This window comes from Ambystoma mexicanum, chromosome 11, assembly GCF_040938575.1.
Source record: "Ambystoma mexicanum isolate Mex_15411 chromosome 11, UKY_AmexF1_1, whole genome shotgun sequence".
NCBI lineage: Eukaryota > Metazoa > Chordata > Amphibia > Caudata > Ambystomatidae > Ambystoma > Ambystoma mexicanum.
The window spans coordinates 700,633,269-700,650,828 of record NC_090934.1 but is presented as its reverse complement, the minus strand read 5'-3'; the positions used below and the strand labels follow the sequence as shown (position 1 = coordinate 700,650,828).

The following is a 17,560-nucleotide window of genomic DNA, read 5'->3' as shown; positions in this document are numbered from 1 at the left end:
ACGCACGGTGCGCCGGCTCCGGTAAACTGCCCGCCAACAGCGACCGGTACGCTTAGAAGTGCACACTCAACAGAGAGAGGGTACGGGATCCCGGTTGAAAAATCCCCTTTGAGTACCGCTCGCCGGAGCCGGGGCTGACCGTTGAGCGTGCGGCAGAGCTGCCTGGACGGACCCAGTTCGGAGACTCTCGGTTCAAGACGGGCACGTGAGTATTAAATGCGAGCGACCATAAAGGGAGCAGGGGAGGAAAACAGGACAGGGAACGAGGTCATTTAAAAAGGGACACTTTGGGAATACTAAGAACCACTCTAGACTTTCTTTACTTTTTCTTTGCATATGGCCATTAGGATCAAGAGGTGAAAAGAGATAAAGAGATTGGAACCTAGCTCCGAAAGGGGGTAGAAGGCGGCACCGCATAGTGCTATCTTGACTAGTACTGGGAATATATGAAGAAGTGAAAAATAAGATAAAGGTGTCTGGTAAAAAAGGGAGACACAGTGAATACATTAGTAACTGCTATTCTTTCTATTCTTCTCTCTGGGTTTATGGGGAAAAAACAGGGTTAGTACTGAAAAAAAAAAGAAGATAACCTAAGTAAAAAGACGAGTTTATATCAGATTAAGAAAGAAAGAGACAACTAGGGATGGCGGAAAAGGATTACGAGTTGAACTGTGAATAGAGTGTTGCGTATTGGTGTGTATGCATCATGTGTGTCAGAACATATTTTGTCAAGATGAATATGTAAAAATGGTAAAACGTGCATAATTATGGTGTGGTCATGGTAGTGTGACCAGAAGACATTTTTACGGGGATGAGCCCGATGCAGTAAACTGACTATTTTTTTTGAGTAAGTGTGCTGAAGATATCAGTAGTGTACAAAAGGTGGTTTGCTTTTGTATGTGCCCCCTAAATTATACAGAGTATAAGCTGTGCACACCCACTCCCATATTGCCCAGGTGGCGGAAACACACAGGTCCCTACACGCAGAGATATATACATATATAGATATATCTAGTGATATATAGGGCAACTACACACCATGGGGGCAGAAACACCCCTGGCCCATATTTGTAAGAATCTACCTGGGTATGCTGAACGTATTAAGAAATATCACGATCAGTGGATTACAGAACTAAAGGGGGAAGGGTTACCCCAAATATGGCCAGAAGGAGAATCGTTTGACAAGAGTGTCCTGGATTTGGTAGCAACATGCATTTGTATAAAATACAAGGGGAAGCAGTTACATAACAGGAGAGAAATATTAGATCTATGGAGATTGTTTGAAGAAGTGCCCCCTCCCATAAAAAGAGAGCTAGGTACTGATTTGCCATCTACCACTGATAATCCATTGCTGATACCTGAAGACGACAAGGTGTTGCAAGAAGGGGGACCAGCAGTAGAGGTAACTAGATTGTACCCAATATTAAATAAGCCAGTGCCCGCAGAAGGATACAGTGACCCCACATATGTGCCCCCAACAACAGTCACTATGACTCGAGGGCCAACGGCACCCCCACCGTATGAGAGCCATAGGGAGCGCGACCAGGTAAGTACACCCACAGTAAATATAGAGAAACTAACAGAAGACTTAGAGTCTAGGCTCTTCGTAGCAAAAGATGAGCTCTCGAGGATAAAAAGCATATGTGAAGAGAGTGGGGCTAACGCTGCTTGGTCAGAGCTGACAACAAGAACACAGGGTCATGATAAAACAATTGAGGAAGGGTGGAAGAAGGGGGAGATACTGTTCAGAATACAAGAAGAACCAACTCGAATAATTGAACTAGAGTAAAGGGAGGGGCATACTGACGATGAGATAATGGCCACAGGAGGTAGAGAGGAACTATTGTGCGATATAGAAGAGGACTCAGAGGAAGGTGAAAGATTAAGTATGGCGATGGGAGGAGGAAATGAGGGGATGGATGGTGCATGTTCGGGAAGAACAATGGAAGAAGAATGGACAGGACGGCTAAGGAATAGGTTGGGGAAAATGGCGCCACTAGGAAAGAAAGGAATAAAGGTGAGTACAGGCAAGGCAACAAAGGGGAAGTTACAACTCCCACTAATACACAGGGGAGGAGGGAGGCCGAATTACATACCCTGGGCTCAGATGGACAAGGCCAATTTGTTAAAGCTATTACCACCGCTATCAGGAGGGGCAAGCAAGTGGATATATGCATTTGAGAAACACACAGCCGGGGTACCACTAGCAATAGGTGATGTGAAAAGTCTGCTAGTATCGGCAGTTGGGGATCAAGCTGACAGAGTATGGGTAAAGGCTGGCTTCCCGGGGGTAACGTTAGACTGCGATCGCCATGATGGTGCCTCTTTTAACACAGTACGTGCAAGGGTGTGGGACGCATTAAGAGAAACATTTCCAGACACCCCAGATTTGCAGTCAGTGATGCAATGTACGATGAATGATGGAGAAGATGCTATGGATTACATTTTTCGGGTCCAGGAGATGTGGAGAGCGGAAACGGGCACGCCCTGGTATCAGTCAACCTCATTATTTTACTTCATAATAAAGAGATGGCTCCCTAAAGAGGTACAAAAAGCACTTGACAAAATTGCAGGTATTGAAGCGAAAGGGTGGCCCGAAATACAGAGCATAATAGTGCACCACTGTAAAAGGATAAAGGAGAGAGAAAAGGAAATAGCGCAAAAAGATTGGCAGACGAGGCAAAGTTAGTACAAACAAAACTGGTGAAGGTCGCTGCAGCAGTAGCCGCGCTCCCACACAGCAGGGAGGGAGAAGAGGAGGAGGAGGGGCTGGTAGCAATACAGGGGAGGATGGCAACGAATTGGGCAGGAGCAGGGCAACCACAGTGGAACGAGCAGGAGCAGAACGGAGGTCCGCAGTGGCAAGATTGGGCCCCTCGAGGGGGACGAGGTGGGTACAGGGGTCGCAGAGGGGGTGGACAAGGGTACGGGGGAAACAGAGGTAATGGATGGCAAGGTCCCAGAGGTGCGCATGGAAGTTGTTGGAACTGCGGGAGGTGGGGACACTTTTCTCGAGAGTGCAGGAGTAGACCGAACAACGGATTTCAAGAGATGGAACAATACGGTAACCCCCACCCGGGAAGCCCATACGGTCTTCCAATAGGACGACAGCAGAGGGAACAAGAACAGGGGTATGCAGAGCAAAGACAAGCGCAACATACATGCCCTTTGCATACACTCAGTGGGGTATGTGGTCTGCCTATTTTACCCACAAAGCATGCCCTGCACATGAGGAACAGCCTGCAATTCCCTGAGCATGGGGAGCCCTGCCCACAGCACTGATAGAGGGTTAAACTTCATCATGCATTTTTGCTACTGTATGTGGGATATTGCCTGCAGCCATGACTCGAGCTATGTACCACTGCACACTCTACTGGCAGAATATAGCTGCAGCATGCCCGTTGGCACTGACTGGGGATACATATACCCATTGGGCAGTATATCTGCTTATATGTTGGGTTCTGTCGTCACATGCCCAGGTTATCACACCTTTTGCAGGTATTGTCATCATATGCCATTCGCCGAAATATTCCTGCCTTGTGACAATTCATGAAAACATGCTTGATTGTGTGATTAACATCTTTGGACTGCCACACTCTCAACTGACTCACGTTGACATCTCTCATACTGTATTGCACTCTTTGGGCCTCATCACGAATTGGGTGGTATCCCGGCTGTAATACCGCCCAACTGTAATAGCGTCTGCGCCAACTTGTCCGGCGTTAGCGGTAAATCCCCATTCCCAATTGGGCATTGTTGGTGGAAATACCGGGCATTAATACAGCCGGCGGTAATTATGCCGAAAACAGGGCGCTAACTGGGATTTTCACCTCCAGAAAAAAGCTGCACGTAAAACAGCCCATTTAGCGCCCAACTCGTGATAGGGCCAGCCTTTAAAGATGGTGCTAATACCGTTACTGCCCCATTTAAGGGCTAGCGCCCAACTCGTGATGAGGCCGTTTGTTAGTTTCTTTCACAGTTTGTGATTTCAGTTACTTCACAGACTACTGTTGCATGCAGGTTTAAGTCCAGAAGTCAGTACTTAGCTGTAGGTGAATGGGTTGTGGGGACCGGAGCACAACCCCCTGAGCAAAGTCTACATGGAGTAAGTAAGGAGGCCTGCTGGATCACTTAGCCACTGTTCAGTCAGCCCTGTGTGGTATTCGACCCTGACCCACACGTGAAATTTCGGCTGTCCTAATCTCTTAGGAAGGGCAATAGCTGCAGAGATCATCGGCCCTGCTGAGATTTCCTCCAGTGGTTCTCGAGTACAGATTGCGCACATTGCGCTGCTGCTAACTAAAAGGTGCTGTGTCGCCAACCAGAACCTACGCACAACGCTTGGGTAAGGTTGCTCTCCCGGGCAGATTCAGGGGAACATTGGTGTTAGCCTCCATCCTGGGAACAATAGGGTCCCCAACCAGGCACACACATTACAGACATGCGTCCCCAGAGGGACCTGGATGGGGCTCATTGAGGATACATGGGCGGGGCATCACAGAATGAATGCAAAGCGTTCAGGGGCTTCACCAAAGTCACCGATGGGGGACTTTCTACTAACGCCCAGGAGCATAATCTGCGCCTGGTCTTCAAGAACCACCCCCTCATTGGCTTTGGCATGACTCCTGGTACCCCATTGGTCAGTAGGTGGTGCTGTCTGTAGCGCATTATCAGGGTCACCCCGCCTTCACTGGTTGGCCATGCATTCTCTGCCAAGTATGTAGGCGGCAGGTGGGCTGCAGGTCCATCAGCCTCAGTACAAGGCTAAAGCATGAACTCAACTTCACCTTGGGTCACCCTCAAATACAGTGTAGGCTCCCAATCCATCAGCTGGCCTGTTTTAAGATGTGGACATGGGCGAACGAAGAGCGCTGTGTGCCCAAGTAAGGGTACCCTTTTAAAACTGCCAGCGGCTATTTTGACACTTGGTTGCATTGTTGCCAAAGACAGCTAATTTCTCCACAGTGTGCAGGGCTTCATTGTAAGTTGGTTTAAAGACCTCAAAAATTGCTATCTTTTCCATCCCATTGGGATCCTTTTGGCCATTGCCCCTTTATTGCACCACATGGTTTGATTTTCAACTACGGTCTTTGTGGAGTCTCCACATTTCATCCTCCATGTGTACATGTTGCTATCAACTCTATAACGATGTTAATTGTTGCTCCTCATATGTTCATCTGCTCACTTGCATTCGGTCACCCTTTCAGCCAATTCTTCCTCCTATTGTGCTGGTAATGTTTCAGCCCCCGTGTAATGGTTTCGAATTCCTGGGCCTACGGGGATTGGATGCCTTTTCCATCTAATGTTCAGCATTCATTTATTTGCATTTAACTCTACCTTATCTGAAGCCCACCATGGATTCCGTCACTTGCTCACCCTTCTCATTGTTTGTCTCCTCTATCAGCTCCCTCATGGGCCTCATTATGAGTGGGGAGGTGTGGCCAAAAATTGTAGTAATGCACAAGTAATGGTGGTTACCACTGCATTACGCCACATTTCTGCACCGCCAAACTATGGGTTTGGAGGCAAGGTGGAGGAAAAACCTACAGCAAAACACTGGAGTAGATTCGGCCACTTTACTGCCAAAAAGCGGCCATTAAGGTGGAATTACCACTGGCGGTAATTCTGTCGATATATAAATGGGGACTAACACTGCCATACCGCCAAAGTGGCTGTAACGATAAATCTGTTTAGTGGTATCTCGGCGGATTTACCACCGAGATACCACCAAAGTTGCAATGAGGACATAACCTTAATAATATAGAATGCACTCCTCGCATTCATATTAATCTCTCCTTCCATGTCCGTTTTAATCACTCTTTAACTCTCACCTTCTCAACAATGCATTTCCTCACATTGTTAGTTTTAAAAACTCTTACTATATGTTTACATTTGTGCAAATGTGTTGTAGTAAGGAGCTATAGAAATGAAATGCATTGCATTAAGAAAACTGCAGGTATCAGGTGACGCTTGTCTTCTTAGTCCACTTTACCTTGGCGTTGAGAATATGTTCACCATCGTGTGCATGTTTGTCCCCACAGGGGCCCGGGGGAAGATTCTACAGGACTGAACAGGACCACATGATGTGCAAGGCGTTTTCACTGGGTGTTGCATACTCCTCAACAGTTGGAGGCATGTCTACGCTCACCGGCACCTCCACAAACCTCATATTCATTGAGCAGTTTGAAACGTATGTATTCATGATGACAAACGCTCTATGTTGTGCTTCAATCGCCTCTTTTTTGTGAACGTCAAATGCCTTTTGAAAGACTCTTCCAAACATGCAGAAGTTGGAGTGAATGTCACTTCTTTTTGTCAGATCATTGTGTAAAGTCGCTGCTCAGACTATTCTTTGTTTAATGAAATGCAAATGGTTAACGCTATGACTGCCAAAGGATAAGGCATTTGAAGTCCTTCTGAGTAGCGACAGTGGGTATTCATTCTACTGCTGCAAGTCTGATCACTCGGGATTTCAGTGCTTTGTTCAATCCCATTTCTCTTTCCCCCAATATTGTGTTCTGAGTTTTAGGTTTTCTTTTATTCATTGTATTATTTGGGAAGTCATTGTTCGGAGGGGCAAGCAATGTAGTGTGCAAATCATGTTATGGCAAAGTCACACTATTATTCCCGCTGTTGTTGCCCAATATCAAATGAAGGCATCAACATTCCATGAAGTAAAGCCACGTTTCCATGCCAGGAAAGGATTCCTTTAGTGCTGCAGAACAGCATACTTGCATTACCTGTCTACATTACGTTATCTGAAATATTGCTTTGGCAGTCTGCACAGTAATTGCATAATGATGCATGTATTTTTTGGGGGTTCATAGAAGTCTTTTCTTTGAAGCCAAAGTAAATATGCAGCATGTTTAGTTAAAAAAAATAGCTCCATTTTACTCCTAAAGCAATCATACAGGAATGACATGTCCAGCGCAACCAAGACTCCCCACATCAGGTGCAGGTAACCTATCATTTCCTGCTTCTCAATTTGCATCCTGGGACAATTATATATAAAAACACTACAAGTCCCAGAATGTAAAACTCGGGACTGAATGTGCCAATCCATCTTTAATGGATCAATTTAAGAATGCTGCGCATTTTGAGAGAGAACGGTGCACATGCACGTCATTCTCTGAAACTATGTATCTGAGTCCAGACGTCTTTGCACGTTTACACCTTATTCCCAAAAAAGAGCACATTACACTTTCATTAGTATTTTATTCATAAATAAATACATTCCCGTCCAGACACTCTGCTGTGAATTTCTCTCTACTAAGAAGCAATGCCGCAGAAAAAGAAATCCTCCACAACCACTTCGCAAATTGCTCCGTTACAAGGCAACGTGTTAATGATGCCATGCAGAAAGGCAGCTCCAAACCGTTAGCCCCTGACGCTGCAGGACAGCTTGCTCTGCTGAATGGCCAGTCTGCCTATTACATGTATTGACACCTTCACCAACCCTACAGCTCCTCTGCAGGACTTTACCCTTTTCACATCCTCTGAGCAATAGTAATGACAGGTATCCACATCCGCTAAGGTGAAAAGTAGCCCAGAATATCCCAAAGGACTGTGGATTATTGCCCAAATGGACAGAGAACAGCCCAGTCCACCAACCCTCATTACCTAACGTATGTGTGCACTTTTCTTTACAAATATGGGGCTGGGAGAGGGAGGAGTGACCAGAGGAGGCTGTGTTAAGAATGGAGTGACATTAGCATTCGTCCAATTAGGGTGCGCCTGACACGGTCATGTATGGGTGTGGCAAAACCTAGATTGGATGAATGCTGTATAGGAAGGAAGCAGCTAACACTGTATCCTTAAACATATTTGGAAGCATACACTTCATTGGAATATTTTGGCCAAGTTGCCTTCTCCAACGTTTAGCTAAAATTAAAAATGGAGTCGAGATGAATGAACAATAAATGTCTGGAATCCGGTGGATCTGGTGATGCTTACAACTGAGTGATTAATATTACTCCTAGTGAACCGTTGCTGGGATCCCTAGCCACTAATTCGTCAAGAGAAGAATTAATCATTGGTGCAAGGGAGAACAAAATGGGGCCAACATTTTCTTTCATAAGAAGGGCCCTTAAGCTGTGCAGCAATGCAGGTTCGATTACGATCACAGAAAATATGTGCAAGCCAGTCATGGTATGCAGGAGCAGGCAACATGTGGAAAGCTAGCATCATTTTTCAAAAGCACCCTCAAAGAAAACTCTTAAACATTTTGTTAATGTACTGTCACAGAAGGCCTCAATAACACATACACACCCTCTTTGGGGGTCATTACGAGTTTGCCAGTATCCTAGCGGTATTACCGCCAGGATACCGGCAAACAGTAATAATGTTACAGGCGCCTGACATGCCGGTAATACCGGCATATTAAGAGGTCAGGTGCCGGCGGTAAATCCTGTAGGACTCCATGGGGGGGATTTTGACGGCTGTTTATTGCCAGTAGGGGTTGGATTTGCCTCCAGCTCCCAGGTAAATCCTCCATCGCTACCCGTCCGGTAAAAGAGAGGTAAACTTTATTACTGGCACTTTAATACCAGACCGGCAAACTTGTAATGACCCCTAAAGTCTCAGAGACAGTTTAAGGGTTTGTATTAAACTGTAAGGGAATGGTCCAACTAAAGGCCTCCCTATCGCTCTAGTTTCCTGTGGGCTCTCTCCACCCTAACCCAAACTTCCCTGATCCCTGATGTGATAGACTACAGCTAGGTCTGTCTTGCTGGCTAGAGGTGAAGGCCTAAAGACAAAAAGTCTTATATATAGGCTTGTGGATCTGCTTAGATCACATGCTATGCATCGGCAAATATCTAGTGATAGTCGCTGAGTATTGCATGACTTGTTTTCGAAATTAAAAAAAGGGATTTGTAATACTATCCCTAGTGTGACGTCTACTGTACCCATGGTCCGTCACTCATCGAGGTCCCTCAGATTGTTTTTCTCCGCCATCATAGTTTGTTGCATGTTGCAAAGATTCCTGCCTGTATGCCTTTATTACAAAGTTTAATATTATATTGCTGTTACATCCTTTATTCGCCTCTCACTATCAAGCAACCTTCGCCAACACTCGACAGACGGCTCCAATTACCTGCACGCAAGAGAGATCCTCGTTTTCGATGACAGTTGACTTCGTCCCACACAGACCTTCACTGGCTTCAGCCCATCACAGTAGGGAGAGTGGAGAGAGGACATCTCCTCTTTGTCTTTTAGATAATGCCTATTTCCCTCACAGCACTTCCCGTTTTTCGTCATGCTGCCTTTCCATTTAGAGATGGAAAACACTCCTTTTAAATTTTGTCATTCTTGCAATCGTAAGTACCCCTCGAAAAACACGCACTGTGTGTGCAATCACTGTCTTTCGTGAGGCCACGCTGAAAAGCATTGCAAGTCGTGCAAACTTTTCAAGCCCAACACTTTAAAGGATGGCCATACGAAGCTTTGGGCCACCCATGTCATGCAGGCTGCACTTCCCGTTTTTCGTCATGCTGCCTTTCCATTTAGAGATGGAAAACACTCCTTTTAAATTTTGTCATTCTTGCAATCGTAAGTACCCCTCGAAAAACACGCACTGTGTGTGCAATCACTGTCTTTCGTGAGGCCACGCTGAAAAGCATTGCAAGTCGTGCAAACCTTTCAAGCCCAATACTTTAAAGAATGGCCATACGAAGCTTTGGGCCACCCATATCATGCAGGCTGAGACATCATCGACGTTGCAGGCGAATCCAATGAAGGCAGCTACGACCAACACAGTGATGCAGAGAACGATCCGGGTTCCACGGATCCCCATGTGCTGGCCCCCAACTCTGATAAGCAGGCCGGCGGACCTCTAATGGAGATGACGTCCAGCGGCAAAAGCACAAATAAAGATAAACATACTAAGCATACAACCCCAAGCCATACACCGACCACACTGTTGGAAAAACATGGCCGCGCGATGTCGAGGGAGAAAGAAAAATCAAAACGGCCACTGTCCTCTGGGTCCTCGTGGTCGCTATCACCATACGACACCTTTCTTTCAAATGCCTAACATCATACGTCGAAACAGAAATCTTTGACGCACACTTTTGGCCTGTCGAAAAATGCAATAGTTAATACAAAAACATGTCCCCAAAACTCTTAAGGATAAAACATCGAAATCTGCAAATATTTCAACACCCCCAATAACAGAAAAAGAAAAACATTATACACCCTCTTAACACACGAAAAACAGGCTTCTCACCCAGAACCATCTCCCTCAGGGCCAGACCCCTTTCCAGGATCCACAGAGTGGACCACTGAAAAGTTTGAGACGTGATGAAGAGAATTTCTTTTTTTTTGTTGTTTTTTTTGGACAGGCATCCAGAAGACTATACAGCTCACAATCTAGCACTTCCACATATCAACCCTTTGCTAGTCACAGTCAGCACACCTCAGACGACCTGTACATTGTTGACCCTTCCCATAAAGGTGACCATAATCTTGCAACATAATCAGTATAACCAGGATCACTTCTATGATGATAATGATCCAGGCATATATATATATAATGCCGTGACCAGGATCACCCTATCTCTGACTCCCCTATTGATAACCAACTGCAGTACAATGAACTATTCATTAAAGCTGCCCAGCACTTAAAAATCGATACGCAGGACACACAACAAGATACAGACTTTGTGGGTGACATTCTAAGGGACAACACATTTATGACCTAATTTATTCCCCTTCTGTACAGGGACGCATTCAAGCATCTCTAGTTACTCCCAGCCTGACAAGAATGCTTAACCCACTGTGAAGGCATCATGAAGCAAGACACAGACATCAGTTTGCTTTCATAACAAAAATAACTTTATTGTAAATGTCAGGATGGATTAAGGCCTAATTTGTCCTATGCTAAGGTGGGATTTCCCTACCTAAAGAAACTAAGGATCGTCAGTGTCAGTACCTTCAATTTAAGTCTGTCTGTGTCCAAAAACCTTTACTAGCCCTCACAACTAAAGCCATACAATGTGTAGTGATGGCAGCACCAATAGAAACAGTGTTCAAAATAAAGTTCTGAGCTTCTTCTAGCTCAGGCTCGGTTCAGCTTCCCTTTCCCCAAGTTCAAAATAGTTCCACAAAGAAACAGGACTCGGGGTTCCCTTCCCCAAGTGTAACACAATTCCAAAAATACAACGGGGGTCTCTTTCGCCAAGTTCACCACAGTTCCAGGATATCTAAGGTTTCCATTCCCCAAGATTAACACAGTTCCAAATGGTTCCAGTCTCTTGGGTTTCACCAATAATGCACAGTTCCATCTTATACTTCTTATGACTTGTACCAACACAAATGTTCTCTTTCACTTCAGCATACACAGCCTTTGTCTTTGGGCTCTCCTTGGCTCTTTCTCAGATTGGGCTACTTGGTCTAGGCGCAGTTGTCGGACCACACGGGCCACGCATTACAGGCCACGCAACCGATTACCCATGGCACTTTGTAATGCTCTTTAGGTCTTGATTAACACTGGTTTTCCACCTAGCACCAGTGTCACCACTCAACATCTGTTGAGGTTAATCACCATTTGTGTATTGGCAGTCATTTGGCTTTGCCGCAACTTGCATTCAGCTTGCCCCTCTGAGTTCAACAACCTGTCTTTTCCATTGGCCTTTCATTCAGTTCATAAATGTTCATAACATCTTTCACTTTGGTTCCTTAATGCTTGTAACACATTTAATTCCTTTCACTATAGCACATATTCATTTTCCACTTGTGCTACAATTTCATATGCTTTCCATGAGCCTCATTACAAGTTCGGCGGTAGCCTTGCCAGTAAAACCGGCAGACTGCCGCTGAACTTGTGAATTTTATCGGCGCCCGGGAATGGGCAATTACCGGGTCATTACGGCCCCACCGGACCCGGTATTTGCCCATTCCCGGGCGCAGGTAAAAAAATGCTCCCCATTCCCAGTTGAGCACCATAGGACTCAATGGGAATTGGGGAGGCCGGATGCACCGGCACCATTCAGAATGGTGCCGGTGCATCTGACATGCTCTGCTTGCGGGTGCCGATTCGACCTGGCGGCGAAAAAAAGGCACCCGCAAGCAGAACTGGTAGTTTGCCGGTCCGGTAACTACGGTACTGGCAAGCTTACCGGTACCGTAGTTTCCGGACCGGCAAACTTGAAATGAGGACCCATGTCTTCTCTTTAGTTCGGTATTCAATATTTGCCGTTGTTTTTCCCATGATACTTAAAAAAAAAAAAAATCTTTATTGCATTTTAACACTCAAACAACAACAAGCCGAATGAACACCCCTCCCCCCCAGCCACTACTCCCTCCCCTGTCATCAGCACAGCTCAAACGTAATAGTATAGCGAAAATCAGATACAGAAGCCCAGCATCTTCCACCTCCCATCGTGCCTTTTTATAGCGTCCTCGCTCTTGCCCCGTCCATCATGAGCCCCATCATTCACCACCTTTCACAGTCCCTTCCAACTGAAGAACATATCGGCGAAATGGGGGCCAACAGTTCCATGGTTGACTATTAGCAGGGAGCGTTGCCGCATATCTGGTTTCCCTAAGTTCACACAGTTTCATATGCTCAAACCAGGCTATGAACGTTGGAGGGCTGCGCTTGCCCCATGACCTGGCTATCATGTACCTGGCAACAGCCGACGCCATGCCCAACAGTTTGTTCTCGGTTCCACTTTCAATTAATGCCAAAAGCCACAATGCTTGTGAGAATGTACACATGGTGGAAAGCATCTCCTTCATTGTTCCCTCAACAGTTTCCCAATAAGATCTAACGTGCGGGCAGTCCCATGCCATGTGGTAAGTCTGCCAACTCCTTACTACACCTTTTGCAAGCTAGCACTTTCTCCGGTAAGTATTTACTAAGTGTTTGTGGGGTATAGTAGGCCTGATGCAGGAATTTGTAATGGACTAGCCTATATCTAGCGTTAAACGAAATCTTCCTTGTTTGCATACAAACCAGTTTCCACTGTGCTTGGCTCAATGTCAATTCTAAGGAGGCTTCCCACAGAACCCTGAATCTCTGCCTCTGTATTCCCTTCCCGCTTCTAATCATAGCATAAATAGTGGCCACTAGTTTGCAATTTGTTATCGGTTGTAGCAAATAGCGTTGGGTTTCATGCACATCAGGGGCCACCAGGAAATTCGGCCATTTCGCCCTAAGTATCCCTCTAAATCTGTAATAGTGCAACAGGGTCACAGCATTGTGTTCTCCCTGTGATCGCATGTCATCCCATTGTTTGAATCTGCCATCTGTTACCAAATCCCCCAATTTCTGTATCCCCAGCCTTTGGAAATGTTCCTTGAATGATTGCTCGTGGGAGAGTGGGATGCCTATTACATCATATACCGGTAGTTCTGGATGATAGTCCGGGGAACATGATAATATTCGGGCTAACTGCCCCCAAGCCTTACAGGACACAAGAGATGGATGGACCTCATCTCTCGGGTTCGGGCCCCTATCCCCCCAAAGCAGACCCAATAAATTGTTCGGATATGAAACCGCCCTGGCTGCTTTTATATGCAGAAGATTGGGGAGTGGCAAGCCTCAGCCCGCAATGTATTGCAGCTGAGCCGCTAAGTAATATAGCTGCATATCCGGGAATTCCAGTCCGCCATGTTCGTATTTGGAGGTTAACGTGTCGTACGCTATGCGGGGTTGCCTACCAGCCCATACCAGTTTAACCATCTTCTTAACGCTGGTCCAGTACCCGGTCGGGGGCCATATTGGTACATTATTAAAAATGTAAAAGCATCTTGGGGAGTATGACCATTTTGGCCAGGGCCACACGAGCCGCCTGTGAGATCGGGAGCCGAACCCATGACTCCACCCTCTGTTACAAGCCCTCCAAAACCTTCATATAGTTATCCTTATACAGTGCTCCTGCCTGTGTGGATACCTCAATCGCCAGCTAACGCAGCCCTTGTGGACACCACTGAAACTCCTCACCCACATCTTCCCGTCGCACCCCCGGGGTTAACGGGAGAACCTCAGATTTATTCCAATTTATCTGCAGCCCGGACAGTTCCCCGAATCTGATCACCTCCTGGGTCAGCAGAGCCAAATTCGTTCTGGGAGGTTTAACATATAGTAAAATATCGTCCGCGTACAGCGATATAATCGTACGCGAAGCATTCACCCAGACCCCCCGGTGGATGTGCATCTCCCGGATATGACATGCCAGTGGCTCCATAGCCAAGGCGAACAGAGCAGGGGAAAAGGGGCAGCCCTGCCTCGTACCCCGAGTGGGGTGTATGAATTCTGAGATCCCCCGATTCGTATAAATGGCCGCCCGAGGAGCTGTATAGAGCAGCTTAACCCAACTAATATATACAAGGCCAAACCCAGACCGTCGCAGCACTTCAAAAAGGAAAGGCCACTCGATAGAATCAAAGGCATTTTCCGCGTCGAGTGCCGCTATAGCTATAGGGACCTCAGGGTTCATGTTATTCATAAGGTGGAACAATTGTTGCAAATTATGTTGCGTAGATCGACCCTGGATGAAGCCCGTCTGGTCCGGTAGGACCAATGCTGGCATGTGCGGGATCAGTCGATCAGTCAGGATCCTGGCCAATATTTTATTATCAGTATTAATTAATGACAACAGTCTATAAGACGCCAGGTGTCGGGGGTCCTTACCAGGTTGGGGAAAGACTGTCACTAATGCCGACCTAGTAGTTTCAGGAAGTACATCCTTAGCCATGGCCTCCTCATATACTCAGATTAATTGGGGTACTAGAGATTTTACATATGTTTTATAAAACTCGGCCGTTATCCCATCCAGCCCCGGGGCCTTACCACTTGGGAGAGCCTGGATCGCATTATGAATTTCCTCTTCCGTGATTGGGTCATTTAGGGCCAAACCCTGCTCTCGATCCAGCCACCCAAGCGCAATTTCATCCAGATATTGCATAATGGTACTGTGTCCCGTCATGTCTCGTGATTTACATAGCCGTGAGTAATAGTCTCTAAACTCCTCATTTATTCTGACCAGATCTTTAACAGTATTCCCATCCCTCCCCGTGATTTCCATGATGGGAGTATGTTTGTGTTCCTGTTTTATAGCCCAAGCCAACGTTGTGCTGGGTCGGTGCCCCTCCCCATACCTCCTCGCCGCGATCGGGTCACAGAGGAACCGTTCTTCGCTGGCTGCCAGCTGTTTGAACTCCTCCCTATGCTCCCTCAGTCTACTCTGGATTTCGGGAGAGTCTACCCTTCCCTGTTCATTCTCTAGCTCTCGAATATTATCTCCCACCCTCACCATGGACCGACGGATAGATTTTAACACCCCTCCCTCTTTGGATATACAGCAACCCCTTATATAAACCTTAAAGGCCTCCCATATTGTGCTCTGGTCAGGGACCGAGCTCTCATTGGCTTGAAAGTAGGTATCGATATCTTGACTTATTTCCTCCCTGAATGCTACATCTTACAGAGCCATGGCTCTAAATCGCCACCTAAGCTGCCTTTGTGGACAGATCGGGGGTCTAAATTGAGCCTATACAGGGGAATGGTCAAAAAGAGTACGGGGAAGTATAGAGGTCGCTATGACCGATCTGGCAAGGGAACTAGATACCATAATAAACTCAATTCTCGATGAACTATGATGTACCCCAGAATAAAAGGTGAATTCTCTAGCCGTCGGGTGTTCACCTCGCCACACATCCCAAAGATCATGATAGGAGGAGATTTCGGACCACGCCTTCGCCGCTTGAGGAAGTACCTGCTGCGATGTTGCAGATCTGTCCATCTCCAAGGTGAGAGCTAAGTTAAAGTCACCAACCCAAATTATCTCATAGGACGGGAACTTGTGTATATCCTGGGAACATTGGTAAAAAGTCAGGTGAGTCTGTATTAGGGGCATAGACATTTATGAGGAGATATTTCGAGCCACACATCTCCCCCGCCAAAATGATGTATTGGCCCTCAGCGTCTCCTACCACCTCATGCAGCCTGAATTGCAATGAACCATGTATGTATATAGTAACCCCTCTGGAGTGTGTAGAGTAAGACGAGCAGTATCTATGTATTCCCCATCCAGGTAGCCGGGGAAGCGGGGCGGTTCGAGATAAGGGTGTTTCTTGCAAACATAGGATGTTAACCCTGTGGGCTTTACTAAAATTTGCTATCATACGGGTCCTCCTATGGGTGGCAAGTCCCGCACATTCCAAGTCATCACTGTGAGGGGCTCACCCTGCCTACCGCCTGTCGCCATGGCAGATAACTGCTACCCAATTGGTGCTCAACCTCACATGAAACCTCCAGGCGAGCCGTAATTTAGAGACCCCAGTGCTCCCAGGACTCTAGTTGCGCAAGAAGGTCTTATCAATTGTGCTGTAACTCATGCTAGCATAACTGCCCACACTTTCTCAGAGTAATGAAACTGTGGCTAGGATCCCCCCCCCTCCCCTGACCCACCCACGCCAGAAACCATAACCTACCGGCACCCATCCCTCCCCCCCAACCCTCCCAACCCTATCAACCTTAATGAAACTGCACTACAGTGTCTGCAGCATGTGGGGGTCTGAGGACAGCCCCATCGTTCCTTGTGACAACAGCCAACGAGCAAAAAAAACACAATTTGCCTTCCTTTGTTCCAGCTCCCAATAAGCAGAATATAATCGACCGCCCACCCAGAAACCTCGTTGTCCATTATAGAGGATATCTTTGTTGGGTCAGGGTGCGTGCCGCGGCGACCCACCTGGTTCCGGCAAATTTCTGGCATATTGTTCCGCTGCCTCCGGAGTAGTAAAGAACTTTGAGCCATTGTGCTGCACGCAGGGCTTAGCCGGATAAATCATAGAATATTTTATGCCCTTACTCCGCAGGATATTCTTCACAGATTGGAATGTTTTTCTCTGATCTTGGACCGCCGGGCTAAAGTCTGGAAATAGCCGTATGATAGAACTCCCCAACCGGAGCTCCTTTTTCTCTCGCGCTGCTCGCAATATGGCATCTCTATCCTGGTAACAAAATATCCTGGCAATTATAGGACGCCAGTGAGCGATGCCACCATGTACATTCCAGACAGCAGAGGGTTGTCCAGCACGTCAAGCAGAAGCTGCTCAACACATTTTTCCATATTATCTATCTATATGTGTAGACTCTGTGACCCCCATGGCACGAATATTATTCCTCCCTCTAAGTCCTCGTTCTTGGCTGCAATTTTTTAACCATTTGCTGCAGACTGGCCACCTCGCGCTGCAGAGATGTGACGTTATCTTCAGTCGTCCCAATACTCTGCTCTGCCTCTTCCATGCACCCACACAGTTTATCTATCTGCAGACGCGATTAACCTCCAACCACACATAAACGGCCCGACTCACTATAAAGGACACACTCTTGATGCCATCTTCAGCTCCCACAACCGGATACAGCTAAACCCCCCCACTCCTATCATCTGGTCCGATCACTTCATTGTTTCTTTCGCCAATCGCTCACCCAACCCGCTTCCCGTACCCGAACCTGAACCTCCGAATCTACGCAAATGCTGGAAGAAACTAATGATCCTTCCTGACCTAACCGATGCACTCCTCCAGTCTCCCCCGCCTACCTGGCTACTCA

The 17,560-nt window shown here is 46.8% G+C and overlaps 1 protein-coding gene across 3 annotated transcripts in view; it reads left to right on the top strand.

Moving 5' to 3' along the window:
* LOC138503670 (solute carrier family 13 member 1-like) overlaps nt 1-17,560 on the top strand; it is a 989,022-nt gene that overhangs the window by 607,076 nt on the left and 364,386 nt on the right. For all 3 annotated transcript variants that reach the window (XM_069623570.1, XM_069623569.1, XM_069623568.1), the window contains one exon: nt 6,042-6,190. In XM_069623570.1, coding sequence (XP_069479671.1) covers nt 6,042-6,190 — 149 coding nt within the window. The remainder of the gene's footprint in view (nt 1-6,041; nt 6,191-17,560) is intronic.